The sequence below is a fragment of the Trachurus trachurus genome, assembly GCF_905171665.1.
Source record: "Trachurus trachurus genome assembly, chromosome: 13".
In the NCBI taxonomy this organism is placed as follows: domain Eukaryota; kingdom Metazoa; phylum Chordata; class Actinopteri; order Carangiformes; family Carangidae; genus Trachurus; species Trachurus trachurus.
In genome coordinates, this window is record NC_139892.1 from 24,555,455 (window position 1) to 24,567,782 (window position 12,328).

At 42.9% G+C, this 12,328-nt stretch overlaps 1 protein-coding gene across 1 annotated transcript; it reads right to left on the reverse strand.

Moving 5' to 3' along the window:
• Nucleotides 1–163: 163 nt before the first annotated feature.
• Nucleotides 164–12,111, reverse strand: hnrnpul1 (heterogeneous nuclear ribonucleoprotein U-like 1). The gene is made up of 16 exons (XM_083984604.1): nucleotides 12,037–12,111; nucleotides 11,221–11,536; nucleotides 10,540–10,884; nucleotides 9,216–9,435; nucleotides 9,022–9,095; nucleotides 8,693–8,832; nucleotides 8,424–8,523; nucleotides 8,191–8,303; nucleotides 7,783–8,049; nucleotides 5,709–5,831; nucleotides 5,494–5,622; nucleotides 3,162–3,330; nucleotides 2,143–2,406; nucleotides 1,778–1,947; nucleotides 1,401–1,679; nucleotides 164–1,024 (listed from the first exon to the last, which is right to left on the reverse strand). Exons 2-16 carry the CDS (start codon nucleotides 11,498–11,500, stop codon nucleotides 908–910), a joined length of 2,790 nt encoding a protein of 929 aa, XP_083840730.1. The 5' UTR covers nucleotides 11,501–11,536; nucleotides 12,037–12,111; the 3' UTR covers nucleotides 164–907.
• Nucleotides 12,112–12,328: the final 217 nt, after the last annotated feature.

Here is a 12,328-nt window from a genome sequence, read left to right on the forward strand (position 1 = left end):
CTGCACTGGAACTGTATGTACGCTCCAAATATGTTATATTTCAACTAAATCCTTGCTTGTTTTGTCCTTTGTGATTTCAAGTTTGTTAAAAATGAGAAATGTACACCAACAGTGAGATATCATGCAGTATGTGGTTGTTTTTGAAAAAAGGATCATCTCCAGGCGTATACAATCATATTTATTGTATAAAGACAAGAACACAGCTTGGGTAACTGGTCATAATCAGATTTTCATTGTCAGGTAGAAAAAAATGGGTTTGACAGTACAGGTTTTTAACTACGGGACTCAATGAACAACCACCACAATGTGATTTAAAAAAAAAAAAAAGCACATACAACTACTCAGCTAGAGTGGCAAAATATTCTTCTCAAAGACGGGATTAACGCTTAAATACTACATTATCACCACCTATAAAAAAAATGTTCCATAATGCAATGTTGAATTCTATCAGAGTAAATAAAAGGTTCTCATTCGGAAACTGAAAAATAAAAAGCAAGACAAAAAAGAGGGTCATGAGGGTAAAAAGCATGCATTTTGTTCTTTGTTAAGCTTCTCAAAACACGTCAAATTATTCAGGCTTTGCTGTATTTTTCCTACCCTGTAACTTTTCCCACACTTAGCATCCTAGAAATATACAATAACCTCTTCAACATGTAGGAAATGTGGAGTGCAGTTCAACAGACATCCACATTCAATATTCATTAAATGTTTTGATACCTATCATCTACCACCTCACGGTCACTGTTTAGAGTAAGACTTCATTCAGTAAAAAAATGAAAAGACGTTAAACTGTATACAGTTTAAGTGGTTGATGACTTAAGGTGGAACTGTACAAAATTCAATTCCTTGCAGAGGTCAGAGGCGTTCAGGACACACGTGGATGCAGGTGCAGATGGGTAAGGTCAAGCTACTGGGAACCAGAAGACGAGCCCTGGCTGCCCTGTCCAGGGTAGCTGCCATACTGGCTGTAGTACTGGTTCCACTGGTTCTGGTTCTGGTAGTACTGCTGCCACTGCTGAGCATACTAGATGGGAGAAACAGAAAGAAGGCACTTTTTTCATTTTTGCTGAGCTGTTTCTGCATCTTTATTTTGCACGTTCGTTAGACACAGCAAGTGATTTTCAGCGTTAAGTATAGTCCACCCAAAATCCAATGAGTCCTGCAGACTTAAAACTTCAGGTGGCTTCAGACAGCTTGTGTTTTTTTGTTTGTGTGGAGAGCATGGCTGCGGCAGATTTCTGTCTGCATTGTCTTGTGATCATCAATCAGAAAGCTATACTGCAGTGGTTTGGATAAACTATTAACTCTACTATGAAAACTAAAATAAATCTAAAAATATATCTACTGCAACTACAGAAAATCCATGATGTCTATGAACATGTCAATTGCTTGTCACTTACCTGCTGATATTGCTGGTTGTAGCTCTGTTGTTGTTGTTGTTGCTGTTGCTGTTGTTGCTGCTGCTGCTGCTGCGCCTGCTGCTGCTGCTGCTGTTGTTGCTGCTGCGGTTGCTGCTGCGCCTGCTGCTGTGGCTGTTGCTGGTGGTGGTTGTATGTCTGCGCAGTGGCAGGTGTCTGGCTGTAGCTCTGGCTGTATCCAGGATACTGACTGTAGTTGCTGTAGTAACTCTGGTTGTAGCTGCCTTGGTTGTACCCTGGGTTGTAGCTCTGGCTGTAGCTCTGATGGTGAACGTTCAGGAGATTAGATTGAGTGACTTCATTTTTAAAAATTCAATTTAATTTCTAAAAGAGTATAAATCAAAGGTCATGCTCAATACCTGGCTGTATCCTCCTCCCTTGTAAGGAGCTGAGCGATTATAGCTTCCTCCTGACTGCTGGTTACGGTTATATCCACCGCGTGAATCGGAGCCTCCATCCCGGTAGCTGCTGTAGCTGCTGCCGCTGCTGCTGCCCCAGCGGTTCTGGTTATAGCTGCCACGGTTGTAGCCTGCCAGACAAACAAAGATAGTGTTGCAATAACAATGCATTCAGCAGTTCAGCTGTAAACTGACACTCGGGTAAAACAGCTTAAAGAACCCCCCCCCCCCGTCAAAAGACTTTGGCAACTCATTTTATAACTTAAACTAACATATTATACAGTGAGAACAAATATGGTGTCAAGTATAACAACTGTTTCACTCACCTCCTCTGTATCCACTGCTATCTCCACTGCGGTTCTGGTAGCCACCACGGGACCCATCACGATTGTCGTATCGCTGGAAGCTACCGCCGCCGCCGCGACCGCGGAACCCGCCCTGCCTGTTGTCGAAGCGTTTCTCAGGGGGCGGGCCAGCCTTGCGGCCCTCCTCATTGTACTGCTTCAACAGCTTTTCAGCCTCGTCTTGCTGCAGCTCAGCGAATGCCACGCCCTCCAGGAAGTCGCAAGCCTCAGGGATAGTAAAGTTGGCTTCGAGATTGACAGAGGTGACCACAGGAGGAGAGAGAGACAGTCCATCCAGCAAGAGACGGATGGAGAGACAGAGAGAGAGAGGGGTAGGGGGTTGTAGTGAAGACCAGAGCAGTCACACCACCGGAAAACAAAAAGAAAAATAATTACTACCATACAGAGGCAGAGGAAATCATAGAGAAACTAAGAGCAGATAGATGAAAGCAGAGGGCAGGGTAAAGGGGACAAACATTACCTCCAGGGGAACATGGAGGAAACATTTGTTTAAGCAGACACAGGGGAGGGAGGAGACTTCAGTAGAGGTGGGGAGGGGGACAAAAAGGACAACTAGAAGGTTGGTGAGAAGAGGAAACAGCACTGCAAACCAAGGACAGATGATGTAATGCTATTACAAATTTACTTCTAACAACCTGAGCATGTGACTGCTTGTAAGCTTGTCGTTTGGAAACACAATCTTCCAGGAAGCCAATTGTGCAATAATGGTTCTACAGTGACATGGGCTCACCAAGGCCCAACTCTCAGTTTGCAGTGCATTAGAAGAAAGCTGAATGGCAAGTGGCAAATAGAGGGCAAAAATAAGGAAGAATCAAATTCATGTGGACTGTTAAAATATGTCCAAGTCTGATATCTGGCCAAAGGCTATGATAGGGGAAGGGGGGAGGGGGCATCTTCCAAGTTTGATTTTAGAGACAACACATAGAAAAAGTAAAAAAGTAGATCTGGTGTTTTATTTGTTGTTTCCACAGCGTTCCTACCTTTCATTTCTAAAACAGCATGATCGGGCACATCCTTCCCCTGCTCATTGGTTTGCTTTAATGTTCGTTCTTTTAAATCCTCGTCCGTGGGACAAATTACAATAGCCTTGCGTTGAAAACCTTCAAAAGGACGCATTTTTCGTCTCCTTGCTGATCCATATACATTTGTCTAGCAATGGTGACAAGAAAGAAGTAGAAGCTTGTTTGTTATTGTTTACTTGTAATGGCTTTCCACTGGAAGGAAGCTGGAACCCTGCAATAATGAAGTGAGAGAGGTTTGGCTTGGATGTCAGTCTACGTTTTTTACTCAAGTGCTAGAGGCCTCTCGTCACTCCACAGACTTACCTCGGACTGCGCATCCAGGTACCCAGTGACTGCGGATGAACGGTGATTATTGACATAGAGGGACCCCAGATGTGTCTAACCAGATCTACATGTTAGATGTGTGCTTACATCAGGCAAGCATAAAAACTGATACTGAAATAGCTTCCTCAATTGTCTCTTCGGTGACAACTAGCTGCGATGTGAGGATATGTTTTTTAATGTTGTATTTATTACTTGAGGTGTGCTCTCTGTCAAAGGCTACATCACTAACCATAACCCAAGTTCTTACACCCTTTCAGAAAAAAACAAGCATAAATGCAAAGTGATAGAACATGTCATGTCTTGAAAAGGTGCCTGCAGTACCTACACATTACCATTACTCTTAATCAAAGTTTGTTACCTATTTGGGTAAGGACAATTGGCATTCCATGACTATTGCTTGGAAATTGTGAAACATATTTTGCCTTGATTTACATTAAACTTAATTTAGCTGAATATCTGTAGCATTGTGAAAACTGCCATACCATGTTAATGTGCTTCATCATTTGGCACACTGTTTCCTCCATACTTGCATGAAATTGCATGTAAGCATTAAAAATTCAACATCTTGATCTGTCACTGCTGCTGCTTGTGAAGCTTGGCCACATTTCAAAACACCAACTAATCCAGAAACATGTGACCTCTGATATTCAGAAGGTCCACACTTCAGTTTAACAACGTGACTGGTGGATTCAAAACATTCAACATATCTCCGAGTGCCCACAACGCACAACTCCTTCCATCAGAATTTAACTAGCCGCAGACTTACACACATGCCGATGATAATAGAGTGAGCATCACGGTGAATCATGTTTTTCAAATAGTGGATGTGCTGTTGCCAGCAGTTACACACCTCACATAAGAGAATAGCTTCAAAGAGGGCAAACAACAGAAGTCCCAGCTACAATGAAAAAACCCTGTTCACTCAACAGTAACCACTGCCCTTTACTCTGACCAGCAACACCACAACACTTCATTTTACTGCAAGTTATCTCACACTAATTTAATACGACAACGCCAACACTTCCTCTATTGGAACCCTAACCCTCACCATTTAGTCATTAACGGCATTTGCAACTTAACTGTGAAGGTTATTTGTTGTTGTACCAACACTATAAAAGATCTTAAGACATATAGCATATATTTAATTTAGCTGACTTTTATGCCACAAATTATCACCGTCTACAAAATCAACTGAACATGCGTGACAATACTTGATGACAACAATACTCTTTCTCTCTGAAGAGCCAGTTATACCACCAAATCTGATCCAGTACAATAACAGCTTCCTGCTCTAACGGGTCCCTCCGAACTTACCTTGACTTACCTCATCTTCAATCGGATTCTAGTCCCACTCAAGACAACAACAGACAGATATAACCTACCTGCATGTACTCACAGAATCCAATGCAAAGATCCACCAGACCCACCTACCTTTTTCTAATTTTTGCTGAGCACAAGGATCTGAAAATCTAAAACCTGTTAGTCATTACTTACCTTCAGGGTAAATTTATTAAAAAACACACTCAAAAGCTCCATGTATCTCACTTCAAAATAGCTTTTAAAAAAGCTATCAACTCTGTCTTATTAAATTAGCAACAGAAGGTGTTTTTCTTACTCACCAGTCAGAGCTTACTTGTTTCTCAACATCTTTACATAGTCATGGTTTACTTGTACATTGTTGGATTCACAAGACAAACAATACTGTATTATGACAAGAAATAGCAAGTGCAAATATACTGAGGAATGAAAACATGAAATATTCTGCCACTTATGAGAGCCATTAATCATTTTCTTTAACAATGCATGACAAGCAAGTGACAACAGGGTGATCAATGCTTCTTCTACTCTATAATACACAGAGCCACCCTGAAAGATAAATAGATAGTCCATTAGAGAGATTGATCATCAGGGCACATTGACTGACTGTGGCGATAATCAGAGCAGAGTGTGGGTGAGAGGGCAGTACCTGGTCCAGGATGTAGTTGCGTCTCTTGCGGGCAGCGATCTCAATCAGCCTGTTCAGACACTGGGTGGCCTGCTGTATCAGAATATCCCAGCGCCCGGCATAGTTCCTCTGGCGCCGAAGACCCATCACCTGCAGAATAATCAGTCAAACAACAAAATTAGGGGCTGTAAAACCAGTTGTGTATAAAGGGGGGTTGGGGGTCGGTCCAAACCAACCTTCATCTTGTCCATGATAGCATTTGTGCCCAGGATGTTGTACTTCTTCTCAGGGTTAGTCTCTGCGTGCTTTATGGCCCAGGTGGTCTTTCCGCAGGCCGGCAGGCCGACCATCATCAGGATCTGAAACACATTAACAAAGAAAACAAATCATATAAACCTTTTTTCAGCTTCATACATTGTGTAAAATGAAGCACTCTCTGCATTTCTTTATAGGTACTATCTTATTTGTGAATTAATTCTTTGTAACAAGGGGTAGACAATATAAGTTCACTTCTTTCTGCCCCCTTTCATTCAAGAGTTACAGTATTGTCATTGGGTTTTTTATGAGTTTTATTTTATTTTTTGTTTTTATGCTCAATAAATGAATGAAATAACTAAACTAAATTATATCTAAACATACTGTACATTTATATCTTCAAATTTGAATATATTGATTAAAAGAGCTATTTATAGCTAATAGAGCTATTTGTTATTGCTACATGGCCTTCAGAACATCAGCTTGCAATGCATTTACTGTGCCAGAGATTATAATTTGACAGGACAGACTTGATGCTATGATGGCTCCTGCTGGGCTGGGACTAGCTGATGAGGCCTCAACACTGGTGTTGCTTTTCACCGCTGGAGACAGCTCTTGTATAGTCAAGGAGCAAAGAACTTGCAGTGTTTCTTGACTGGGAAGTAAACAGTAGAGGTCGACCGATTAATCGTTTTGGCCGATTAATCGGCGCCGATAGGACATTTTACAAACTATCGGAATCAGCTGAACTTGGCTCCGATAGTGGCCGATGGCTGCAGTTTTTTCCACAGCGCCATAAACTGCTTCTTCCCTGCCGCTCTCTGTCTCTCTGATCACTGAGGGGCGGGGCTGCTCTTCACACACACACAGAGCATGGGAGAGAGAGAGACAGGGCGAGTGCAGCAGCAGCAGCGGAGAAGTGACCCAGGTGAGGGAAGGTGCGGTGCGACCGCAGTAAGAGAGAGGCGGCAGGTGGAGGGGCTGAACACTGTAGTATTTTCTCTTAATCATATAAGGGTTCCTGCATAGATAATGTGGTGGCGGCTGCCACGCTAAATATGTCACCGCCACCAGCTCACGAGTCAGTGTTTTTTTTTTTTTCCCCCTCCGGCTTTTTGTGCTTTTATTTTGAAAGGACAGCTAGAGAGCGACAGGAAGAAGGAAGAGAGAGCTCCGCTACAGCTTCAGAGTTGGGGCAGACGCACAATAATGGCTCTTTACACTACAAAGTTGGGCTCTATGGGCTCTACTCGACTTGGTTTAGGTCCTGTTCCATAACAGCGAGTTCCTCCTCCGCGGGGACGGTGTCGTCATATCACGGCCGCTACGTGCGTCTCGCGCGTCTCGCTCTCTTTTTTCTCTCCTCCCGTCAGCTCCAAACACACTTGTTCAACTCGATCACGATCATTACAGCGTGGTTTTTCTTTTTACAGTCTATGGGTTTTCCACACAGTAGCCTAGGCTAATTGTAGTGAAACAGTCACCTGTTAATGTACGGTGTAACCACACCACGAGCTAACGTCCTGTTTAGTTACAGTCTCCTCTCCTGCAGCGTCACGTCCTCACTACAGCTGTTCTGATGTAAACAAACTCGTGTGGAGTTCGGCTGTTCGTCACTCACAGGGTCCAGGGATGATTCAGTGTCCCACATCCTTTAGTTTTACACTAGCTAATAGCTATATATTATTATAAAAAAAAAAAAATTAAATAAAAAAAAAATAATTAATATATAAAAAAAAAAAATCGTGGGGGGGGGGGGGATATCGGCCGATTAATCGGCTATCGGCTTTTTCCTGCTCCAAACTATCGTTATTATATCGGAATTTAAAAATCCACTATCGGTCGACCTCTAGTAAACAGTTAATGCTGTTAATCTGTGATAAACAAAATTCTAATAATATTCTCTATAATTATTGATATAAAACATAAAAACACAATAAAATGGGTCCATTTTACAGAGGCTGTGCATCATTCACTTTTGGACTGGTTATAACAGTCAGTTACATATTTGAGGGGCAGAAATGTCATACACTTTTCATTTCAGTGCTGCCTTACCTCGCACTCAGACTTGCTCGCAGGTCCCTTAGTGCCTCTGATCTTGTCCTCCATCCCCAGATTGTGGATGTATGTGTATCCCTCTGGTGGGGGGAAGTAAGGCTCCTGCTTCTGTCCAAAGTTGAACTCAACGGCACAATTCTTCACCAGCACATGAGGGAACAGGGCACGGCCTGCCAGTGCCTCCTTGGTTGTCCGGAAAGCCACGCCCAGCGACACGCCATTCTTAGAATAGCCCATCTCCACTTCATCACCACTGTCAAAGTCCTGAAATAACAGTATGGAGGCACACAATGCATCTTGAGTTTAACTAGGTAATTGTATACTATCAACCACATGGATTATAAACAAGATCCTTAGATTAAAATAATATAATTAAATCACTGTTGCACCGTTTCCGAAACTTACAATGTAACAGCCGATGACGTCATTTTCACCGAACTTCTCCCCAAAGTCTGCGAACTTACAGTCAGATGATTTCTTTCCTGTTCCTCCATATCCAAAGGAGAAGGGCTCCTCGCCTACAACAAGAAAGGAAGAAGTGCATTGTTTCTGTTAAAGACCACAGCTCTCTGGTGCAGCAAACACTCATTCATGACAAACAGGGTTAGGGTTAGGGTTCACACAGATGTTCCTCTCACCAAGCTGAGTGCCGCAGTGGTTCAGGGACCATCCAATTCTGACCACGTGGGGATCTGGCTCGCTACTGGGCAGGTGCTTCACTGGGATTTCTTCATTGATCTAAACAGCGGTGAGACAGACCAGGTTAAAAAGAAACCGTGAGAAGACTTATTAAATATTTGTTTGAAAATCTTCCCAACCCTCTTAAGTTTCCAGCAGCTGCCATAATGCAAAGACACAACGTGTTCACACACTGTTTAAATGTAACTACATATTCTGTGTGTATTACCTTCATCTCATAACACACGCGACCCTGAGTGACACCATGTGAGGCTCTTGCTCCAGCCCAGAGGTAGGCAAAGCCTTCGATGGTCAGTGGATAACCGCTGTAGCGATCGCGGGACACTTTGAAGTGCAGATCGCAGTTGTCTGAAAAAGAGCCCAAACACACAGACAATGTAAATGTATTTCAGGCACTAGACAAATAAACATAAACAACAAGGACAGTTGGTCAGTGTCACTTTCACAAGTTTTGACCTTGAAATGGCTGTTGAAACATTTTCGTCAAGTCGTCTGTGTCTGGGCTGAGACTAATTTTATTCTGTGTATCTTACTTACATGTGTCAATTGTGACAAGAGTGTCATCTATGTTCTCTTCCTCGTCTTCAGCAGGCGGTTGTGGCGTGCGAGATCTGTATAGTATCAAGAAAGTAGAAGGTTATCAGCCCTTAAAGCAACCATCACTGACAATGCCATCACACTACTGTTGGTGTGCTGTACTGTTGTAATGTCACAATTTAAAATGAGCATACCTCTTGTCCTCACGATGTTCATAATAGCCGTAGCTCCTGTTCTCCTCATATGGTCTCTTACGGCTGTGGTGCCCGGCCCTGTCAGCTTCCGCTTTGACTTGTTCACCCTGAGCTGCGCCATCTTGTCCACGCTGTTCTTCTGCCTTCTGAGAATCCTCCGTTGTTTCTTCAGCAGCCTCAGGAACGGCATCTTCTTCCATTTTGACCTCCACTTTTATTTCTGCATGACAAATGAATAACTAGTGAGCTACATGTTCGGCGTTACAACAGTGCCATCAGTGAAAAGTAATCACTGAGAGCATGTCTATAAAAATTATTCTATGGTGGTGTAATGAAGAAATGTTTTAATATTCTGTTCTTGTGTTTTTTCCCCCAGGCGGGACGGGACAAACCATCACCAACTACTACTAACCACTACGTTTTATAAACTATTGTAACGCAGAAGTTAGGTTGTGCAGCCCCTTGAAAAGCAGATTTTTTAACATTATTGTGTTTGAACTGTTTTAATCAGATCTGTATGTTTGAGAGGAAAAGATCTCTGCCACTCAGTAAAAAAAAAAAAGCATATTTCCCCAAACTCTGCACCCAGTCAGCAGAATCTGTCCAACCTTGCTGTGTCTCGTGCTGTGTGTGTAAGCACTGCACACAAACGCGTATAGCGTTGGTTTGACACAGTTTAGATTCCTGTTGGTTAACAGAGAGCCAGTTGTATGTTGTGGAACCAGCGGCTGTGACTGTGAACAGACAGAAGATAAAATGCCTCGGTTCTACGTGCTTGTGGTTCTGCAGGTTGATCAGGTGTGTTGATGAAGTTCGGGCTTTTGACTAGCAAAGGTTGTATTGTGCTTCTTAACAGTAACTATGATTGTGTGAGCTCTATTTGACTTCACCACTCTGCAAATGAAGTCATCTTTACCTCTGTGTGCAGATCTGGTGCAATGATGTGATATAGCTGACTCTGCCACAGGAGAGAGGCTGCCTTCAGAGAACTTCTGCATTAACAATAGTTTATACGATGTCCTAACATACAATGTCCCCCTCTAACTTGCAGATTTGTTTTTATTTATAAATGGACTCAATCAGTTCAAACACAGTCTTTGGTTGCTCTCACACCCGTCGAACATATTTGTCATTCTCACTTTCCTGATTGTGATTTTTTTTCATGGCATAAAGATCGTATCAAACCATCTTCTTTAGTCAAATCACTAAAACTCTAAGTGCTCACAAATGAACAAATGTCCAAAATTAAACCATTGACAAAACATTTTGACTACAGAGTATCTTAGTGTTTCACAATGCATGCTGATAAACTTCTGAAATTCACCTGGTTTGCTCTCAGCCTCCCGTGGCTGTGTCTGTGGCTGTGTCTGTGTCTGTGGCTCCGGCTGTGGCTCCAGCGCAGGCTTGGTCTGTTCCTCTGCCATGTCAGACTTGGATATATCTACATCGGCTGTGAAGTCTGGCATGCTGTGGCCCGAGTCCGAAGCGGGCTGACTCTCATATGGCTCAGCCTCTTGCTCCTCCTCCTCGTAGTAACCACCTGAATCTCTGCCCTCATCCTCCTCTTCAGGGAGATCTCCTTCTCCTTCTCCCTCATCTTCACCTTGACCTCCAGCTTCAGCTTCAGCTTCACCATCCCCAGTATCATCACCAAAATCATCAACTGCTTCTGCAAATGATAAAATTAAGATGAACATATTTTAGTTTTCACTCAAGAGTGTAAAAGAGACAAATGAACACACTTGTGGAACATAATAAGTGCATTCAAGCTTATTAAAATGAAGTGGGGACATTTTTTAAATGTAACAATGCAAACTTTTGTTATCACATCGCCTTTGTCTAGCAAATCAGTTATATCTCAAGTATGGATCCCAAAGACTATAGAGTGTTGAAGTACACATGTAAAACCACGCACAGATTGCAAGAACTAATGTCACACATATTTAAAGTCTAGTCTGGTGAGAAAGCAAAAAAAAAAAATCTATATGAAGAAACAAAGCAACACCTTGCTGCGCTTCAACATCCTCTACATCTTCTCCATCCCCATCATCTCCATCTCCATCATCTTCTTCTTCTTCGTTGTCTTTTTGGTCCTGGCTGTAGTCCTCCTCTTCCCCCTGCTGCTGCTGCTCCCCTGGCTCTGTAACATCCGCCTCAGTCTCTGACTCCAGAGCAGTTTTCAGTCTCTCCACCAAGTCTGCTTTCAGGCCTCGGGTGTCCAGGCCGCGGCGCTGGAGCTCCTCTTTTAGTTCGTTTACTTTCAGTTTCTTCACGTCAACACTCATTGTGTTTTCCGGTGTTTTTGTGTGCTTATTCGTTTACTGAAACACACGGGAAGTAGAATATAGTCAAGTACAGCTCACAACACTTAACTTCTGCTAAGTTTCAAATCGATATCTGTTGCGCGGCAGTATCAGCCTAACAGCCTACTTTAGCTGGTTAGCCAAGCTAGCAGCGGAGGATGCAATAGTGCATGAAAACCTCGCTACACTACTGGGTCTATAACCCGTGCAGTCCCTGTTTTATTAAAACTTTGACTAACCGTTGCCTGTGCAACTGCCCGTAAGAGAAAACTACAACTAAAACATCTATAAATTGTTATTAGCTTCAGGTTGCCGCTATGTGGCTAACGCTGGTTAGCATAACGGTAGCTAATGTCCCGCCAAACCGTGCAGGACAAAGTAACTTTAAACTCTCAGAATATGCCACCTGCAAACCATACTCCGCCTTTGCACGGATATTACATAATCAATGCATTGTTCTTTCAGTTTGTAACATAGTTATGATGCTAAATACGTTTAAAAATAACGTTGAGGCCTACCTCTTCTCACGCTAGTTGCGCGGGTCAGCAGCGGCGAAGGATTGAAAGACTCACGACTGCTCCCTGGCGACCGACACCTGAACCGGATGTTTGAAACGCTCCAAAGCAGGAAGTGTGCTGTTTACGTTGAGGGCATTATGGGTAATGTAGTGTTATAAACATGCCCACTTAATCCCTGCAGCTGACACTTGGGAAGGGGGCTCCATACAGTTTTCTTTTTGTTTATGACCTGATGAGTAAAGTGGGAATGATCATATGATTGTGTGCAATTTGACACAAACTCCATTAATTA

Bases quoted from the DNA above. Each gene is read 5' to 3' on its own strand.
- hnrnpul1 (XM_083984604.1), bottom strand. From the start codon at position 11,500: ATGAGTGTTGACGTGAAGAAACTGAAAGTAAACGAACTAAAAGAGGAG. The intron at 9,096-9,215 runs GTATGCTCATTT...GATACTATACAG, and splicing joins GAACATCGTGAGGACAAGAG to ATCTCGCACGCCACAACCGC. The intron at 1,680-1,777 runs GTATTGAGCATG...GTTCACCATCAG, and splicing joins AGGGAGGAGGATACAGCCAG to AGCTACAGCCAGAGCTACAA.